The sequence below is a fragment of the Heptranchias perlo genome, chromosome 37 (assembly GCF_035084215.1).
Source record: "Heptranchias perlo isolate sHepPer1 chromosome 37, sHepPer1.hap1, whole genome shotgun sequence".
Lineage (NCBI taxonomy): Eukaryota > Metazoa > Chordata > Chondrichthyes > Hexanchiformes > Hexanchidae > Heptranchias > Heptranchias perlo.
In genome coordinates this window covers 16,186,212-16,205,841 of record NC_090361.1, presented here as the reverse complement: position 1 = coordinate 16,205,841, position 19,630 = coordinate 16,186,212, and the positions used below count along the sequence as shown (strand labels likewise).

The 19,630-nt window shown below is 44.1% G+C and overlaps 1 protein-coding gene across 1 annotated transcript in view; it reads left to right on the top strand.

Moving 5' to 3' along the window:
* Positions 1 to 19,630, top strand: part of LOC137304543 (Kinetochore-associated protein DSN1 homolog) — a 49,457-nt gene that overhangs the window by 960 nt on the left and 28,867 nt on the right. The window contains exons 2-3 of the mRNA XM_067973185.1: positions 12,117 to 12,156; positions 14,343 to 14,394. Coding sequence (XP_067829286.1) covers positions 12,117 to 12,156; positions 14,343 to 14,394 — 92 coding nt within the window. The remainder of the gene's footprint in view (positions 1 to 12,116; positions 12,157 to 14,342; positions 14,395 to 19,630) is intronic.

Below are 19,630 nucleotides of genomic sequence, written 5' to 3'. Positions count from 1 at the left end.
GATCCCGGTTGAGGCCGTCCTCATGGGTGCGGAACTTGGCTATCAATTTCTGCTCGACGATTTTGCGTTGTCGTGTGTCTCGAAGGCCGCCTTGGAGTACGCTTACCCGAAGATCGGTGACTGAATGTCCTTGACTGCTAAAGTGTTCCCCAACTGGGAGGGAACCCTCCTGTCTGGCGATTGTTGCGCGGTGTCCGTTCATCCGTTGTCGCAGTGTCTTCATGGTCTCACCAATGTACCATGCTCTGGGGCATCCTTTCCTGCAACGTATGAGGTAGACAACGTTGGCCGAGTCACAGGAGTATGAACCATGTACCTGGTGGGTGGTGTCCTCTCGTGTGATGGTGGTATCTGTGTCGCTGTTCTCCTGAACAGCGTCCACGACACCACACAACCCTGCCATGGCAATCTCTGCAAGACATGTCAGATCATCGACACAGATACCACCATCACACGAAAGGACACCACCCACCAGGTACATGGTTCATACTCCTGTGACTCGGCCAGCGTTGTCTACCTCATACGTTGCAGGAAAGGATGCCCCGGAGCATGGTACATTGGCGAGACCACGCAGACACTGCGACAACGGATGAACGGACACCGCGCAACAATCGCCAGACAGGAGGGTTCCCTCCCAGCCAGGGAACACTTTAGCAGTCAAGGACATTCAGCCACCGATCTTCGGGTAAGCGTTCTCCAAGGCGGCCTTCGAGACACACGACAACGCAAAATCGTCGAGCAGAAATTGATAGCCAAGTTCCGCACCCATGAGGACGGCCTCAACCGGGATCTTGGGTTCATGTCACGCTACAAGTAACCCCACCAGCAGGGGGAAAAAAAGTTATCTTTTTAATACAACTGGACATTCTCTCTCTCTCTCTCTCTCTGCCTTTCGGGTCTCTTTCTCTCTCTGGCTTTGTAATCTGACCCATTGTGTGTTCAGAACTGTTTTCCATGGCTAACCTGTCTGAACACCAACGACACCTTTGATTGGTGTGAGCGTGTCCCAGCCTAATATAAGATATGCGATTTGAGAACCTTTCACTCACTCACTCACCTGACGAAGGAGATAATCACCGAAAGCTTGTGATTTTAAAATAAAATTGTTAGACTATAACCTGGTGTTGTAAGATTCCTTGCATTTGTCCACCCCAGTCTATCACCGGCATCTCCACATCATTTCTTTTCTTGAGCACATAATCCAGGCTGACAGTACTGAGGGAGTGCTGGACTGTTTTTCTTTCAGATGAGATGTTAAATTGAGACCCCATCTGCTCTTTTTTTTAATTTGTTCATGGGATGAAGGCATAACTGGCAAGGCCAGCATTTATTGCCCATCCCTAGTTGCCTTTGAGAAGGTGGTGGTGAGCCACCTTCTTGAACCGCTGCAGTCCGTGTGGTGAAGGTTCTCCCACTTTCGGGGGGACGTAAAAGATCCCAGTGACCTGGTGAACATTCCTCCCTTAATGATCACCAACTGATCATTTATATCTGTTGGTGGGATCTTGCTTTGCCCAAATTGGCTGATGTGTTTCTCTACATAACAACAGTGGCTGCACTTCAAAAGTGCTTCAGTGGCTGCAAAATGTTTTGGAACCTCCTGAGGATTTGAAAAGTGCTATATAAATGAAAATTTTTTCATGTCATGTGCAGGGTTGTTGTGTTTTCTCAAACATATGGGGTAGGATGAGGATGGTGTAGGGGATGTTATCGTGGCTTTAGTCCTGAACTATTATTCTCCTTTTGCTGCTGATGAAAATTCATCGGTAATGAATGATAAGACAAGGAAGTAAGTGGGAAAACTGGGCTTCTATTTTATTAAACAATATTTTGACATCTAGTGTACATTTTAGAAATTCTTTGGCAGCCCAGTTAAATAAACCAAGGCGTCCCAAAGCACTTCACAGCCAATGATTTACTTTTGAAATGCCGTCACTGTTTTGTAAGCAAATAAAGCTAATGTTTTACTCCAGTCTCCTGTATGCCAGTATTGTGATAGTAATATTTTCCAGGAAGGACATAATACTGACTTGGGGAGTAGATGAACTGTCTGAATCTGCAGGCTGTCAGGAATACTGATAAAATAATTCCCTCTAGTCTTTCATCTCAAGTCTCAAATGGATAAAATTCTATGTGACAGTTGGAGCTAGAATATTCCCTGTTGCTGTGGATTTTGCTTAGATAAGAACATAAGAAATAGGAGCAGGAGTAGGCCATACGGCCCCTCGAGCCTGCTCAGCCATTCAAGAAGATCATGGCTGATCTTCGCCCTCAACTTCACTTTTCTGCTTGATTCCCTTAGAGTCCAAAAATCTATAGATCTCAGTCTTGAACATACGCAATGACTGAGAATCCACAACCCTCTGGGATGGAGCGTGCCAAAGATTCATGACCATCTGAGTGAATAAATTCCTCCTCATTTCAGTCCTAAATGTCCGACCCCTTATCCTAAGACTATGTACCCTAGCTCTAGACTTTCCAGTCAGGGAAACAGCCTCTCAGCATCGACCTTGTCAAGCCCTCTCGGAATCTTATTTTTCAATGAGATCACCTCTCATTCTTCTAAACTCCGGAGATATAGGCCCATTCTACTCAATCTCTCCTCATTGGACAACCCTCTCATCCCAGGAATCAACCTAGTGAACCTTTGTTATACTGCCTCTAAGGCAAGTATATCCTTCCTTAGGTAAGAGACCAAAACTGTGTGGTCTCACCAAAACCCTGTACAATTGCAGCAAGACTTCCTTACTCTTGTACTCCAATCCCCTTGCAATAAAGGCCAATTTACCATTTGCCTTCCTAATTGCTTGCTGTACCTGCATGTTATAGGAACAGGAGTAGGCCATTCAGCCCCTCGTGCCCGCTCCGCCATTTGATAAGATCATGGCTGATCTGTGATCTAACTCCATATACCTGCCTTTGGCCCATATCCCTTAATACCTTTAGTTGCCAAAAAGCTATCTATCTCAGATTTAAATTTAGCAATTGAGCTAGTATCAATTGCCATTTGCAGAAGAGAGTTCCAAACTTCTACCACCCTTTGTGTGTAGAAATGTTTTCTAATCTCGCTCCTGAAAGGTCTGGCTCTAATTTTTAGACTGTGCCCCCTACTCCTAAAATCCCCAACCAGCGGAAATAGTTTCTCTCTATCCACCCTATCCGTTCCCCTTAATATCTTATAAACTTCGATCAGATCACCCCTTAACCTTCGAAACTCCAGAGAATACAACCCCAATTTGTGTAATCTCTCCTTGTAACTTAACCCTTGAAGTCCGGGTATCATTCTAGTAAACCTACACTGCACTCCCTCCAAGGCCAATATGTCCTTCCGAAGGTGCGGTGCCCAGAACTGCTCACAGTACTCCAGGTGCGGTCTAACCAGGATTTTGTATAACTGCAGCATAACTTCTGCCCCCTTGTCCTCCAGTCCTCTAGATATAAAGGCCAGCATTCCATTAGCCTTATTGATTATTTTCTGCACCTGTTCATGACACTTCAATGATCTATGTACCTGAACCCCTAGGTCCCTTTGGACATCCACTGTTTTTAACTTTTTACCATTTAGAAAGTACCCTGTTCTATCCTTTTTTGATCCAAAGTGGATGACCTCACATTTGTCTACATTGAATTCCATTTGCCACAGTTTTGCCCATTCACCTAATCTATCAATATCGCTTTGTAATTTTATGTTTTCATCTACACTGCTTACAATGCCACCAATCTTTGTTGTGGAGATGCCGGTGATGGACTGGGGTTGACAATTGTAAACAATTTTACAACACCAAGTTATAGTCCAACAAATTTATTTTTAATTCCACAAGCTTTCGGAGGCTTCCTCCTTCGTCACCTGACGAAGGAGGAAGCCTGCAAAAGCTTGTGGAATTAAAAATAAATTTGTTGGACTATAACTTGGTGTTGTAAAATTGTTACCAATCTTTGTGTCATCGGCAAACTTAGATATGAGACTTTCTATGCCTTCATCTAAGTCGTTAATAAATATTGTGAATAATTGAGGCCCCAAGTCAGATCCCTGCGGGACTCCACTAGTCACATCCTGCCAATGTGAGTACCTACCCATTATCCCTACTTGCTGTCGCCTTTCGCTCAGCCAACTTCCTAACCAAGTCCGTACTTTTCCCTCGATTCCATGGGCTTCTATCTTAGCTAACAGTCTCTTTTGTGGGACCTTATTAAATGCCTCCTGGAAGTCCATATAAATAACATCCATTGACATTCCCCTGTCCACTACTTTAGTCATCTCTTCAAAAAATTCAATCAGGTTTGTCAGGCACGACCTACCTTTCACATATCCATGCTGGCTCTCTCTGATTAACTGAAAATTCTCGAGGTGTTCAGTCACCCTATCCTTAATTATAGACTCCAGCATTTTCCCCACAACAGATGTTAGGCTAACTGGTCTATAATTCCCCAGTTTCCCTCTCTCTCCCTTCTTAAAAAGCAGAGTGACATGTGCAATTTTCAAATCCAGAGGGACAGTTCCTGAATCTACAGAATCTTTCTGTGTTTCGTGTACAAGGACACCCAAATCCCTCTGAACACCAACATTTAATAGTTTCTCACCATTTATAAAATATTCTGTTTTTCTATTCTTCCTGCCAAAGTGAATAATCTCACATTTCCCCACATTATACTCCATCTGCCGCCTCACTTAACCTGTCTATATCCTTTTGCTGACTCTTTGTCCTCCTCACAGCTACCTAGCTTTGTATCATCAGCAAACTTGGATACATTACATTCAGTCCCTTCATCTAAGTCATTAATATAGATTGTAAATAACTGAGGCCCCAGCACTGATCCTTGCGGCACCCCACTAGTTACAGCCTGCCAACCTGAGAATGACCCGTTTATTCCTACTCTCTGTTTTCTGTCCGTTAACCAATCCTCTATCCATCCTAATATATTAACCCCAATGCAATGAGCCCTTGTCTTGTGTAACAACCTTTTGTGTGACATCTTATCAAATTTGAAAATCCAAATATGCTACATCCGCTGGTTCCCCTTTATATAGCTTGCTAGTTACATTCTGAAAAGAACTCCAGTTGATTTATCAAACACGATTTCCTTTTCATAAAACTGTGTTGACTCTGCCTAATCGTCCTTAATAATAGATTCCAGCATTTTCCCGGCTACTGATGTCAGGCTAACTGGCCTGTAGTAGTTCCCTGTTTTCTCTCTCCCTCCTTTCTTAAATAGCGTGGTTACATTTACTCCCTTCCAACCCACTGGAACCGTTCTAGAATGCTTCAACTCTTAACTATTTTAGTAGGTGGCATCTGAGAATTTAGCCTCAAGTGTTACTGAATTTAATATTTTTCAAAAATTCCTTTTTAAAAACCTGCTGAATTTATTGGAGTGGCTCTGTGAACACTGATATAATACACTTAATGTCGTTTGACCTGATAGTGCTGCACTGCTCTGTTTATATCAGCAAGCCTGAACTATGAATCTCTGCACATGGTGAATTAGATGTAATGATGCAGCTTTGCAAATACTTTATGCTGTCTCAGTGTGGTTAGTTTTTTGAATGCATTCTGTAGACAAACTTTGAAAAATAAATTAAATATTGCTATTAAACCTGTCATTTATTATGGAAGCTCAAGGAATAGCACCTCATCTTTCGATTAGGCATTTTACAACCTTCCGGACTCAACATTGATTTCAATTTTTTCGGACAGCAGGTGGTTCTGATGTTGTCATTTACAGCTGCACTAGACCCATCCTTTACTTCCCATTATCACCCTCCTTGCCTTGCACCATCATCCCTTTTGTCATTTAATTACTCCTGCCCTTCCCCCGATAGACCTTCCCTTTTGTTCTTTCTTTCTTTCCTCCCCTCCCCTCCCTCCGTGCCCCCCCCACCTTTGCCTGGCTCTGTACTTGCTTAAAAACTGTTAAATCTTTAACTTCTTCCAGTTCTGACTAAAGGTAATCGACCTGAAATATTAACTCAAAAGTAAATTACTGCGGATGCTGGAAATCGGAAATAAAAACAGAAAGTGCTGTAAAAGCTCAGCAAGTGAGGCAGCATCTGTGGAGAAAGCAGCAGAGTTAATGCTTCAGGTCGAAGACCTTCAGTCAGAGCTGGAAGATGTTAAAAGTTTTTAAGCAAGTACGGTGCCAGGGAAAGGAGGGGAGGAAAGAACAAAAAGGAAGGTCTGTGATAGGGTAGAGGGCAAGAGTGATTAAATGACAAAAGGGATGATGGTGCAAGGTAAGGAGGGTGGTAATGGGACAGGTTAAGAAACAAAAGATCGGTCTAAAAGAGTTGTAAATGGCAACAGGAGAACCATAACCAGTAGCTGCAGTCCAACAAAAAATGAAATGGGATCAGTGGTTATGGTTTGAAGTTATTGAAATCAATGTTGAGTCCGGACAGTTGTAAACTGCTTAAACGAAAGATGAGGTGCTGTTCCTCGAGCTTCCGTTGTGCTTCATTAGAACAGTAGTTAAGGAGGAGGAGTATGAAATATTGGATGGGATAAACATTGTGAGAGAGGAACTATTAAGGGGTTTAGCATCTTTGAAAGTAGGTAAATCACCAGGCCCGGGCTGCTAAAAGAAGCAAGGGAGGAAATAACGGAGGCGCTGACCATAATTTTCCAATCCTCCCTGGCTATAGGTGTGGTGCCGGAGGATTGGAGGACTGCTAACGTTGTACCATGTTTAAAAAGGGAGAAAGAGATAGACCGAGTAATTATAGGCCAGTCAGTCTAACCTCGGTGGTCGCAAATTATTGGAATCGATTCTGAGGGACAGCATAAATCGTCATTTAGAAAAGTACAGATTAATCAAGGACAGTCAGCATTGATTTGTTAAGGGAAGGTCGTGTCTGTCTGACAATTGAATTTTTTGAGCAGGTAACAAGGAGGGGCCTTTGATGAAGTATTCATGGATTTTAAGCAAAGCTTTTGAAAAGGTCCTACATGGTAGTCTAGTCAAAAAAGTAAAAGCCCATCAGATCCAAGGGAATGTAGCTAGTTGGATCCAAAATTGGCACAGTGGCAGGAAGCAAAGGGTAATGGTTGACGGGTGTTTTTGCAACTGGAAGGCTGTTTCCAGTAGGGTCCTGCAAGGCTCAGTACTAGGTCCCTTGCTTTTTGTGGTACATATTAATGATTTGGACTTGAATGTGGGGGGCTTGATCAATAAATTTGCAGATGATACAAAAATTGGCCATGTGGTTGATAGTGAAGAGGATAGCTGTAGACTGCAGGAAGATATCAATGGACTGGTCAGATGGGCAGAAAAATGGCAAATGGAGTTTAATCTGGAGAAGTGTGAGGTAATGCATTTGGGGAGAGCAAACAAGGCAAAGGAGTAGACAATAAATGGGAGGCTACTGAGAGGTGTAGAGGAACAAAGGGACCTTGGAGTGCATGTCCACAGATCCCTGAAGGTAGCAGGACAGGTAGATAAGGTGGTTAAAAAGGCATATGGGATACTTTCCTTTATTAGCCGAGGCATAGAATATAAGAGCAGGGAGGTTATGCTAGATGTATAAAACATTGGTTAGGCCACAGCTTGAGTACTGCGTGCAGTTCTGGTCACCAAATTACAGGAAAGATGTGATTGCACTAGAGAGGGTACAGAGGAAATTTATGAGGATGTTGCCAGTGCTGGAGGATTTTAGCTATGAGGAAAGATTGGATAGGGGTTGTTTTCTTTGGAACAGACGAAGCTGAGGGAAGATTTAATTGAGGTATATAAAATGATGATGGGACTAGATAGAGTGGATAGGGAGGACCTATTTCCCTTAGCAGAAGGGTTAGTGACCAGTAATTAATAGAAGGATTAGAAGGCAGCTGAGGAGAAATTTTTTCACCCAGAGGGTGGTGGGGGTCTGGAACTCACTGCCTGAAAAGGTGGTAGAGGCAGGAACCCTCAACTCATTTAAAAAGCACTTGGATGTGTATTTGAAGTGTCGTAACCTACAGGTCTATGGACCAAGTGCTGGAAAGTGGGATTATGGTGGATAGCTCTTTTTCGGCCGGCACAGACACAATGGGCCGAATGGCCTCCTTCTGTGCCGTAACTTTCTATGATTCTATGAACGAAGTAAGAAGCCGAAGACAGAGAGGTCAGAGTGGGAGCGAGACAGGGAACTAAAATGGCAAGCAACCGGCAGGTCAGGGTCGTGCTTGCGGACTGACCGGAGATGTTCAGCAAAACGGTCACCCAATCTGCATTTGGTCTCCCCGACGTAGAGGAGACTGCATTGTGAGAAGCGAATACAGTATACTAAATTGAAAGAAGTACAAATAAACTTCAGTGGTGGGAAGGGAGGAGGTGAAAGGGCAGGTGTTGCACCTCGTTAACTTTTTCTTTCTCCACAGATGCTGCTCGACTTGCTGAGTAGTTCCAGCATTTTCTGTTTTTATTTCAGATTTCCAGCATCTGCAGTATTTTGCTTTTGCTGTAATTTATGTTACTGTGAATACGTATATTTGTCCTCAATTTCTTTCACTTAGAAAATTTAAGATAGCGGTATATCATGAAATCTTGTAATTGCACGCATCTTGTTGGAGGGTTGCGTAAACTTGACTTGTATTTCCTTGAGTATGGACAATTGAAAGGTGTTCAAATGTTAAAAGGATTCAATAGGGCGGATACAGAGACTATTTCCTCTGGTGGTGGAATCAAGAACAAGGGGACATAATGTTAAAATTAGAGCTAGACCATTCAGGAGCAAATCAGGAAGCACTTTTTCACAGATGGTATTAGAAATCTGGAACTCTTTTTTTCCCCCCACCCCCCAAAACAAAAGACTGGATGCTAGCTCAATTGGAGCTTTCAAGACTGAGATAGATACATTTTTATTAGAAATGGATATCAAAGGATATGGAGCAATGGTGGGTAAATGGAGTTGAGGTGCATATCAGCCATGTTCTAATTGAAGGGCGGAGCAGGCTCAAGGGACTGAATGGCCTACTCCTGTCAAAAATAAAGTACTGCGGATTCTGGAAATCTGAAATAAAAACAGAAAATGCTGGAGAAGCTCCGCAAGTTAGGCAGCATCTGTGGAGAAAGAAACAGAGTTAACATTTCAGGTCGAGGACCTTTCGTCAGAACTGGAAGATGTTAAGAGTTAATGTTTTTGAGCAAGTACAGAGCCAGGGAAAGGGGGGGGAGGTAGAGGAGGGGAGGAAATAAAGGGAATGTCTGTGATAGGGTAGAGGGCACGAGTGATTAAATGACAAAAGGGATGATGGTGCAAGGCAAGGAAGGTGGTAATGGGACAGATTAAGAAAGAAAAGATTGATCAGGAGTAACTATAAATGGCAGCAGCAGAAACGTTACCAGCACTAGTTGACCAAAAAAATAGGAGCAGTGGTTATGATCTGAAGTTATTGAAATCAATGTTGAGTCCGGAAAGTTGTAAAGTGCCTAAATGAAAGATGAGCTGCTGTTTCTCGAGCTTACATTGAGCTTCATTGGAACAGTGTAAGAGGCCGAGGACAGAAAAGTCAGAGTCGGAGTGGGAAGGGGAATCAAAATGGCAAGCGACCGGCAGTTCAGGGTCATGCTTGTGGACAGAGCGGAAGTGTTCAGCAAAGCGATCACCCAGTCTGCATTTGGTCTTCCCAATATAGAGGAGACCGCATTTTGTGCAGCGGATACAGTACACTAAATTGAAAGAAGTACAAGTAAACTGCTGTTTCACCTGGAAGGAATGTTTGGGGTCCTGGGTGGTGGGAAGGGAGGAGGTGAAGAGGCAGGTGTTGCATCTCCTGTGCTCACACGGGAAGGTGAAATGAGGAGGAGAGCGGGTGTTGGGGTGATGGAAGAGTAGACTAGGATGTTACGGAGGGAGCTGTCCCTTTGGAATGCTGAAAGGGGAGGGGAAGATGTGTTTGGTGGTGGGATACTGCTGGAGGTGGTGGAAATGGCGGAGGATGATATGTTGAATGTGGAGACTGGTGGGATGGAAGGTGAGGACAAGGGGGACCCTATCATGGTTCTAGGAGGGAAGGGAAGGGGTGAAGGCAGAAGTGCGGGAAATAGGACGGACACGGTCAAGGGCCCGGTCAACTACAGTGGAGGGGAATCCTCGGTTGAGGAAAAAGGAAGACATATCGGAAGCACTGGTGCGGAAGGTGGTATTGTCAGAACAGTTGCGATGGAGATGGAGAAACTGAGAGGAGGGAATAGAGTCCTTACAGGAAGCGGGGTGGGATGAAGTGTAATCAAGGTAGCTGTGGGAGTCAGAGGGCTTATAATAGATATTGTTTGACATCCTATCCCCAGAAATAGAGAGGGAGAAGTCGAGGAAAGGAAGAGTCGGAAATGGACCATGTGAAGGCGAGGGAAGGGTGGAAATTGGAAGCAAAGTTGATTACGTTTTCCAGTTCGGGGCGAGAGTAGGAAACTGCACCGATACAGTCACCAATGTACTGGAAAAAGAGGTGAGGGAGGGGACCTGAGTAGGACTGGAACAAGGAATGTTCCACATATCCCACAAAAAGGCAGGCATAGCTGGGACCCATATGGGTTCCCATAGCGACACCTTTTATTTGGAGGAAGTGAGTGAAGTCAAAGGAGAAGTTGTTCAACGTAAGAACAAGTTCAGCCAGGCAGAGGAGGGTGGATGGGGACTGGTTGGGCCTCCGTTCAAGGAAGACGCGGGCCAAAGATGTGGGCGCGGAGGCGAAGGCGACAGAAGAAGAGCTCAGCTTCATGTCGAGCTCGAAATTCATTGAGGTGGGGGCGTAAGGGGATGAAGCTAAGGCCTTTGCTGAGGACTGATCGTTCAGGGTCAGAGAGGGGAAGGTCAGAGGGGATAGTGAAAACGTGACAAAGGGTGAGATTGGAGGGAGGGATAGGGTCAGAGAAAAGTGAAGGGGAAGAATGATCAAGAGGGGTGTTGGTATCTAAGAGTTGTTGAAGCTTGTGGTCCTTGACACCTGAAAGGAAGAAAAAAGTTTTTTGGTAAAGTGCCAGATGAGACGAAGAATGAAATGGAACTGCGGACTAGGACAGCTCTGAGAAAGAGTGAGTACCGGTGCTGCTGAAGAGAGAGGTTGAAAGCGTCCATGCGGTGACGCATGGCATTGAGCATGGATCTCGGGAAGCAACGAGAGCAGTGGTTCGAGGAACGCTGAATATCGTGGAGATATCTAATCACGGGTGGGTCCGAAACATGAAGTTTCTTCTAAAATTCGCTTTCACAGCCACATCTCTTTCCTCAGCAACTGTCTCCAGCTCCGACTTATTCCACGTGGATTCAAACTTAAATTCCACCCTTCATGTTTCTGACCAGTCCATTGATATCTTCCTGCAGTCTACAGCTTTCTTCCTAACTATCAACACATGGCCAATTTCTCACTATCAAGCCACATGGCTTGAACCCACAACCTTTTGACTCAGGCGAGCGCGCTACCCACTGGCTAATACCAATACACTTAAAATAGATTAATACCTGTTTGAAGAGAAATTGAATGAAACCAATACAGTTTAATGTTGTTCCTACAATTCCAATCCTTTTCCAACTCTATCTATTTAGTGTTCACTGCAAATGGCAGTTTCCAAAGGTTGCAATGCAGTGTATGTTTTCATACATCTTCCCCCAAATCAAAGTGCTGTAACCTACAAGGCTATGGACCAAGAGCTGGAAAGTGGGATGGCTGTTTTTCAGCTGGTGCAGACACGGTGGGCTGAATGGCCTCCTTCTGTGCCGTAAATTTCTATGATTCCTGAAGCCGCGCTTCAGAGACTTGAGTACATAATCTAGACTGACACTTCAGTGCAGTACTGATGGAGTGCTGTACTGTTGGAGATGGCGTCTTTCCGATGAGACGTTAAACTGATCATTATCTTGTTGGTGTTTGTGGGATCTTGCAGTGTGCAAATTGGCTGCTGCATTTCCTACATTAGAATAATGACTAAAAGTATTTCATTGGCTGTAAAATGCTTTGGGGCAACCTGTGGTTGTGAAAGATGCTATATAAATTCAAGTTCTTTCTTGAAGTAATATGTGAGAGGCAGAGTGTATTGAGCTTGCTTTTGGGAAATATTTACTGATTTTTGCTTCCTGAGAAAGCCCTAGCTCTAAATCTAAAACTCAATTTATGGTCTATTTCTGTTCTGTTGCTAACCAGACTCCGGAATGCCAAGCAAAGTACACCACTACCAGATCAGGTCAGTAGCGCATTCTTTAAAAATTTCTTTGAATCTTTGTGCTCATCAAAATAAGTGATGTCAACATTGCTCCACCCTTTTCTCCCAGTGTTCGCTTTTGACACTCTTGGGTCAGGGGTAAACAGGAAGGAAGAATCGGTTAGGCATCCTCTTTGCATCAAATGATGTTGGTATGGAAAGGGACATAAAGAAGGAGTGTTGTCTCCTCCAATGGCTCGGCAAGTTTATCCCAAGAGTAGCTGAGCCTTGCAGAACAGAACAATCCCAGTTTCAACGCCTGGTCCTGTCTGAGTTAGCTTATCTCAGCCAACCAGTGCTAAGATTGGCTTCGGTATCCCTAGGCTAGGGGGAAATCCTCCTCTTGTGATTGTGATGCCTGCTGGAAAGTGTGTGTGTGTGTGTGTCTGTCTGTCAGGCGAGGGCATGATCAGGTTCCCTTCTTCACCCCGTCCCATACAATCTAAATTTGGCAAATCAGTTGTTAATTTTCAAGGTTGAACTGCATCTGCCAAAGGTTTTAGCAAAATTGCCCAGGTATGTCCTGTCCACAAAAAGCAGGACAAATCCAATCCGGCCAATTACCGCCCCATCAGTCTACTCTCAATCATCAGCAAAGTGATGGAAGGTGTTGTCGACAGTGCTATCAAGCGGCACTTACTCACCAATAACCTGCTCACCGATGCTCAGTTTGGGTTCCACCAGGACCACTTGGCTCCAGACCTCATTACAGCCTTGGTCCAAACACGGACAAAAGAGCTGAATTCGAGAGGTGAGGTGAGAGTGATTGCCCTTGACATCAAGGCAGCATTTGACCGAGTGTGGCACCAAGGAGCCCCAGTAAAATTGAAGTCAATGGGAATCGGGGGGAAAACTCTCCAGTGGCTGGAGTCATACCTAGCACAAAGGAAAATGGTAGTGGTTGTTGGAGGCCAATCATCTCAGCCCCAGGACATTGCTGCAGGAGTTCCTCAGGGCAGTGTCCTAGGCCCAACCATCTTCAGCTGCTTCATCAATGACCTTCCCTCCATCATAAGGTCAGAAATGGGGATGTTCGCTGATTGCACAGTGTTCAGTTCCATTCGCAACCCCTCAAATAATGAAGCAGTCTGAGCCCGCATGCAGCAAGACCTGGACAACATCCAGGCTTGGGCTGATAAGTGGCAAGTAACATTCGCGCCAGACAAGTGCCAGGCAATGACCATCTCCAACAAGAGAGAGTCTAACCACCTCCCCTTGACGTTCAATGGCATTACCATCGCCGAATCCCCCACCATCAACATCCTGGGGGTCACCATTGACCAGAAACTTAACTGGACCAGCCATATAAATACTGTGGCTACAAGAGCAGGTCAGAGGCTGGGTATTCTGCGGCAAGTGACTCACCTCCTGACTCCCCAAAGCCTTTCCACCATCTACAAGGCACAAGTCAGGAGTGTGATGGAATACTCTCCTCTTGCCTGGATGAGTGCAGCTCCAACAACACTTAAGAAGCTTGACACCATCCAGAACAAAGCAGCCCGCTTGATTGGCACCCCATCCACCACCCTAAACATTCACTCCCTTCACCACTGGCACACAGTGGCTGCAGTGTGTACCATGCACAGGATGCAAGGCTTCTTCGACAGCACCTCCCAAACCCACGACCTCTACCACCTAGAAGGACAAGAGCAGCAGGCACATGGGAACGACACCACCTGCACGTTCCCCTCCAAGTCACACACCATCCTGACTTGGAAATATATTGCAGTTCCTTCATCGTTGCTGGGTCAAAATCCTGAAGCTCCCTTCCTAACAGCACTGTGGGAGAACCTTCACCACACGGACTGCAGCGGTTCAAGAAGGCGGCTCACCACCACCTTCTCAAGGGCAATAAATGCTGGCCTTGCCAGCGACGCCCACATCCCATGAACAAATTTTAAAAAAACACTTCAATATGGGAGTTTTATGTTACACTCATTTACCAAACTTTTACAGTCTATCTTTTATTTTGAATTGGAATATTTCCCCATTCTAACTTTTTAAAACTTGGTTTGATACAAATGCTTAAAGTGGCAGCACAAATAATTTTGCACGATATACAATATAGTGACCTTGTAGATCAGCAGTGAAATGATCTTCATTCTGAACAAACTGTAATAACAGCTAATCTTAACAAAACACAGTGAAACATTTTTTTTTTCAAATAGGGTTCCTCACCTAAAAAAAGATGTACCAGACATCAGAAGCTTGGGGAACCTGGTAAGAATATGTTCACTGAACGCACAGCAATATCCTTCACAAACATTCTGTGGAGACATGCAAGGCAATTACATACCCAAGTGCCGCAAGGGCAAAGCAAATCAAAATGTTCCCAAGTGGTTCAAAGGGAAAGTTAAAAAAGGAGATAGAGAAAATTTATAAAGCTTGTAGAGAGAGGGTGAACGTTGGGCCAAGTACAGGATTATACAGAGCGTTCCTCTGGAAAGATGGGCTAAATCTACTGGGCCAAATAGGGATTGCACCGGAACAAATCAGTGACAAACAAAGCTCAATGTGGACAAACACAAGGTACTGCGTATTTGAAGTAAAAATAGGAGCCATGTTTACTCAATGGGTGGATAGACTTTGCCGCAGGCAAGTTGAAAGAGACCTAGTAGTGTTAGTTAACTCATTGCTCACTACATCTGAACAGTATGAGGCAGCAATAAACAGAGCAATAGCGAGCTGGATTATGTTCAAATCTCCAGCGGTCATACTGAAGCTGCACAGTGCCCTGGTCAGGCTGCACCTGGTGTATTATGTATAGCTTTGGTTGCCACTACATAAGGTCATCCAGGCTGTAGAGGCAGTGCAGAGGAGAACAATGAAGCTGAACTAAAGTATCAAAGGGAAAAGCTACAAGGAGGTCTTTTTAGCCTCAAGTGTTTACGGTGACCTTTAAAGAAATGTATAAGACACTTAATTGCATAAAGTAAATCAGATATTCCAGGGCAGCGGGTCAAGAGGGCACAAGTTCAGGGTTTGTGAAGTGCAGATTTAGGACAGAACTAGAAAATAATTTCTTTTCAGCTGTTGAGCACTTTCTGTGTAAGGAGTTGCCAGGTAAAGCCCAAGATCCTCGACTCATTTACGAAACAGCTCCATGCTTTAACAAGAGGTCGTTGGGATTCTGAAAGGATGTGATCTAAAGAACATAAGAAATAGGAGCATGAGTAGGCCATACGGCCCTATTAGCTGCTCCACTATTCAGTAAGATCAAGGTTGATCTTCGACCTCCACTTCACTTTCCAGCCTGATCCCCATATCCCTTGATTCCCCTAGAGTCCAAAAATCTATCAATTTCAGCCTTGAATATACTCAACAACTCAGCACCCACAGCCCTCTGGGGTAGAGAATTCCAAAGATTCACGATCCTCTGAGTAAAGAAATTCCTCCTCAGTTCAGTCTTAATTGGCTGACCCCTTATCCTGAGACTATGCCCCCTAATTCTAGACTCTCCAGCCAAGGGAAACAACATCTCAGCATCTACCCTGTCAAGCCCCCTCAGAATCATATATGTTTCAATGAGATCACTTCTCATTCTTCTAAACTCCAGAGAGTATAGTCCCATTCTACGCAATCCCAACGAGGAAAGAGGCATTGCTGGACTTGGTTCTAGGGAATGAGGTGGGCCAAGAGGAGCAAGTATCAGTGGGGGAGCATTTAGAGAGCAGCGATCATGGTATCCTAAGATTTAGAATAGCTATGGAAAAGGACGTGGACCACTCTAAAGTAAAAATACTCAATTGGAGGATGGCCAATTTCAATGGGATGAGAACAGATCTGGCCCAGGTAAATTGGAATCAAAGATTGACAGGCAAAACTGTAATTGAACAGTGGGCAGCCTTTAATGAGGAGATGGTTCGGGTACAGAATAGGCACATTCACATGAAGCAGAAAGGTAGGGCAACTAAAGCCAGAGCTTCACGGATGACAAAAGCGATAGTGAGTAAGATGAAACGGAAAAAAGTGGCGAATGACAGATGTCAGGTTGACAAGTGAGAACCAGGTAGAATATAGAAAGTTCAGAGGGGAAGTGGAAAAGGAAATAAGAGGGGCAAAGAGAGAGTATGAGAATAGACTGGCAGCCAACAGAAAAGGAAATCCTGTCTCCTACAGGCATGTAAACAGTAAACGGGTATAAGAGGAGGAGTGGGGCCGATTAGGGACCATAAAGGAGATCTTCTCATGGAGGCAGAGGGGATGGCCGAGGTACTAAATGAGTACTTTGCATCTGTCTTTACCAAGGAAGAAGATGCTGCCAGAGTCTCAGTAAAGGAAGATATAGTTGAGATACTGGATAGGCTAAAAATTGAGAAAGAAGAGGTACTTGAAAGGCAAGCTACCTAAGTAAATAAGTCACCCGGTCCGGACAGGATGCACCCTAGATTGCTGAGGGAAGTAAGGGTGGAAATTGCGGAGGTACTGGCCATAATCTTCCAAACATCCGCAGATACGGAGGACTGGAGAATTGCAAATGTTGCACCCTTGTTCAAAAAAGAGTGTAAGGATAAACCCAGCAACTATAGGCCAGTCAGTTTAACATCAGTGGTGGGGAAACTTTTAGAAACGATAATCCGGGCTAGAATTAACAGTTACTTGTACGAGGGTGGATTGATTAGGGAAAGCCAGCATGGATTTGTTAAAGGCAAATCGTGTTTAACTAACCTGATAGAGTTTTTTGATGAGGTAACACAGAGAGTAGATGAGGGCAATGCAGTTGATGTGGTGTATATGTACTTTTAAAAGGCGTTTGATAAAGTGCCGCTTGGTAGGCTTATCATCAAGATTGTGGCTCATGGATTAAAGGGGGCAGTAGCAACATGGATACAGAATTGGCTAAGTGACAGGAAACAGAGAGTAGTGGTAAACAGTTGTTTTTCGGATTGGAGGGAGGCGTACAGCAATGTTCCCCAGGGGTCAGAGCTGGGACCACAGCTTTTGATATATATTAATGACTTGGACTTGGGTGTACTGGGCACAATTTCAAAATTTGCAGATGACACAAAACTTGGAAGGGTGGTAAACTGAGGAGGATAGTGATAGACTTCAAGAGGATATAGACAGGCTGGTGGCATGGGCTGACACATGGCAGATGGAATTTAAGGCAGAAAAATGCGAAGTGATACATTTCGATAGGAAGATCGAGGAGAGGCAATATAAACTAGAGGGCACAACGCTAAAAGGGGTACAGGAACAATGAGATCTGGGGGTATATGTGCACAAATCGTTGAAGGTGGCAAGGCAGGTTGAGAAAGCGGTTAAAAAAGCATAAGGGATCCTGGGCTTTATAAATCGAGGCATACAGTACAAAAGTATGGAAGTCATGATGAACCTTTATAAAACACTGGTTCGGCTACAACTGGAGTATTGTGTCCTGTTCTCGGCACCACACTTTAGGAAAGATGTGAAGGCCTTAGAGAGGGTGCAGAAGAGATTTACTAGAATGATTCCAGAGATGAGGGATTTTAGTTACGTGGATAGACTGGAGAAGCTGGGGTTGTTCTCCTTGGAACAGAGACGGTTGCGAGGAGATTTGATAGAGGTATTCAAGATCATGAAGGGTCTAGACAGAGTAGATAGAGAGAAACTGTTCCCATTGGCGGAAGGGTCAAGAACCAAAGGACATAGATTGAAGGTGATTGGCAAAAGAACCAAAGGTGACATGAGGAAAAACTTTTTTATGCAGCAAGTGGTTAGGATCTGGAATGCACTGGGTGGTGGAGGCAGGTTCAGTCATGGCCTTCAAAAGGGAACTGGATAAGTACTTGAAAGGAAAACATTTGCAGGGCTACAGGGATAGGGCGGGGGAGTGGGACTAGCTGGATTGCTCTTGCATAGAGCCGGCGCGGACTCGATGGGCTGACTAGCCTCCTTTCTTGCTGTAATCTTTCTATGTTTCTATCTCTCCCGATAGGACAACCCTGTCATCCCAGAAATCAATCTAGTGAACCTTCGTTGCACCACCTCCAAGACAAGTATAACCTTCCTTAGATAAGGAGATCAAAACAGCACACAGTATTCTAATTGAGGACTCACCAAAGCCCTGTACAACTGTAGTAAGACTTCCTTACTCTTGTACTCCAACACCCTTGCAATAAAGGCCAACATGCCACTTGCCTTCCTAATTGCTTGCTGTACCTGTATGCTAACTTTTTGTGGCTCTTGTACAAGGACATCCAAATCTCTTTGAACCAACATTTAATAGTTTCTCATCATTTAAAAAATATTCTGTTTTTTTATTCTTCCTACCAAAGTGAATAACCTCACATTTCCCCACATTATACTCCATCTGCCACCTTCTTGCCCACTCACTTAACCTGTCTATATCCCTTTGCAGACTCCATGTCCTTCTCACAGCTTACTTTCCCACCTAGCTTTGTACCATCAGCAAACTTGGATACATTACACTCGGTCCCTTCATCTAAGTCATTAATATAGATTGTAAATAGCTGAGGACCAAGTACCAGTCCTTGCGGTACCCCACTAGTTACAGTCTGCCAACCTGAAAATGACCCATTTATCCCTACTCTCTGTTTTCTGTCCATTAATGAATCCTCTATCTGTGCTAACATATTACCCTGAACCCCATGAGCCCTTATCTTGTGTAACAACCTTTTATGTGGCACCTTATCGAATGCCTTTTGAAAATCCAAATATATTACATCCACCGATTCCCCTTTATCTACCCTGCTAGTTACAGCCTCAAAAAATTCTAATAAATTTGTCAAACATGATTTCCCTTTCATAAAACCATGTTGACTCTGCCAGGTCATATGATTTTCTAAGTGCCCTGTTACCGCTTCCTTAATAGTGGATTCCGGCATTTTCCGGAAGACTGACATCAGGCTAACTGGCCTGTAGTTCCCTGTTTTTTTTCGCTCCCTCCTTTCTTGAATAGCAGGGTTACATTTACTACCTTCCCACTGGGACTGTTCTAGAATCTAAGGAATTTTGGAAGATCATAACCATCCACAATCTCTGCAGCCACCTCTTTTAGAACCCTTATAGGCCATCAGGTCCAGGGGATTTATCGGCTTTTAGTCCCATTAGTTCCTCCAGTACTTTTTCTCTACTGATATTAATTACTTCAAGTTCCTCACTCTCATTAGCCCCTTGGTTCCCCACTATTTGTGGTATGCTTTTTGTGTCTTCTACTATGAAGCCAAATATAAAATATTGTTTAGCGTCTCTGCCATTTCCTTATTCCCCATTATAATTTCTCCTGTCTCAGCCTCTAAGGGACCAACATTTACTTTTGCTACTCTCTTCCTTTTTACATACTTGTGGAACTCTTACAATCCATTTTTATATTTCTTACTAGTTTACTTTCATATTCTATTTTCTCCCTTTTTATCAATTTGTTTGGTCACCCTTTGCTGGTTTCTAAAAAATCTCCCAATCCTCAGGCTTACTACTCTTGGCAAAATTATAGGCCTTTTATAGTCATCTAAAG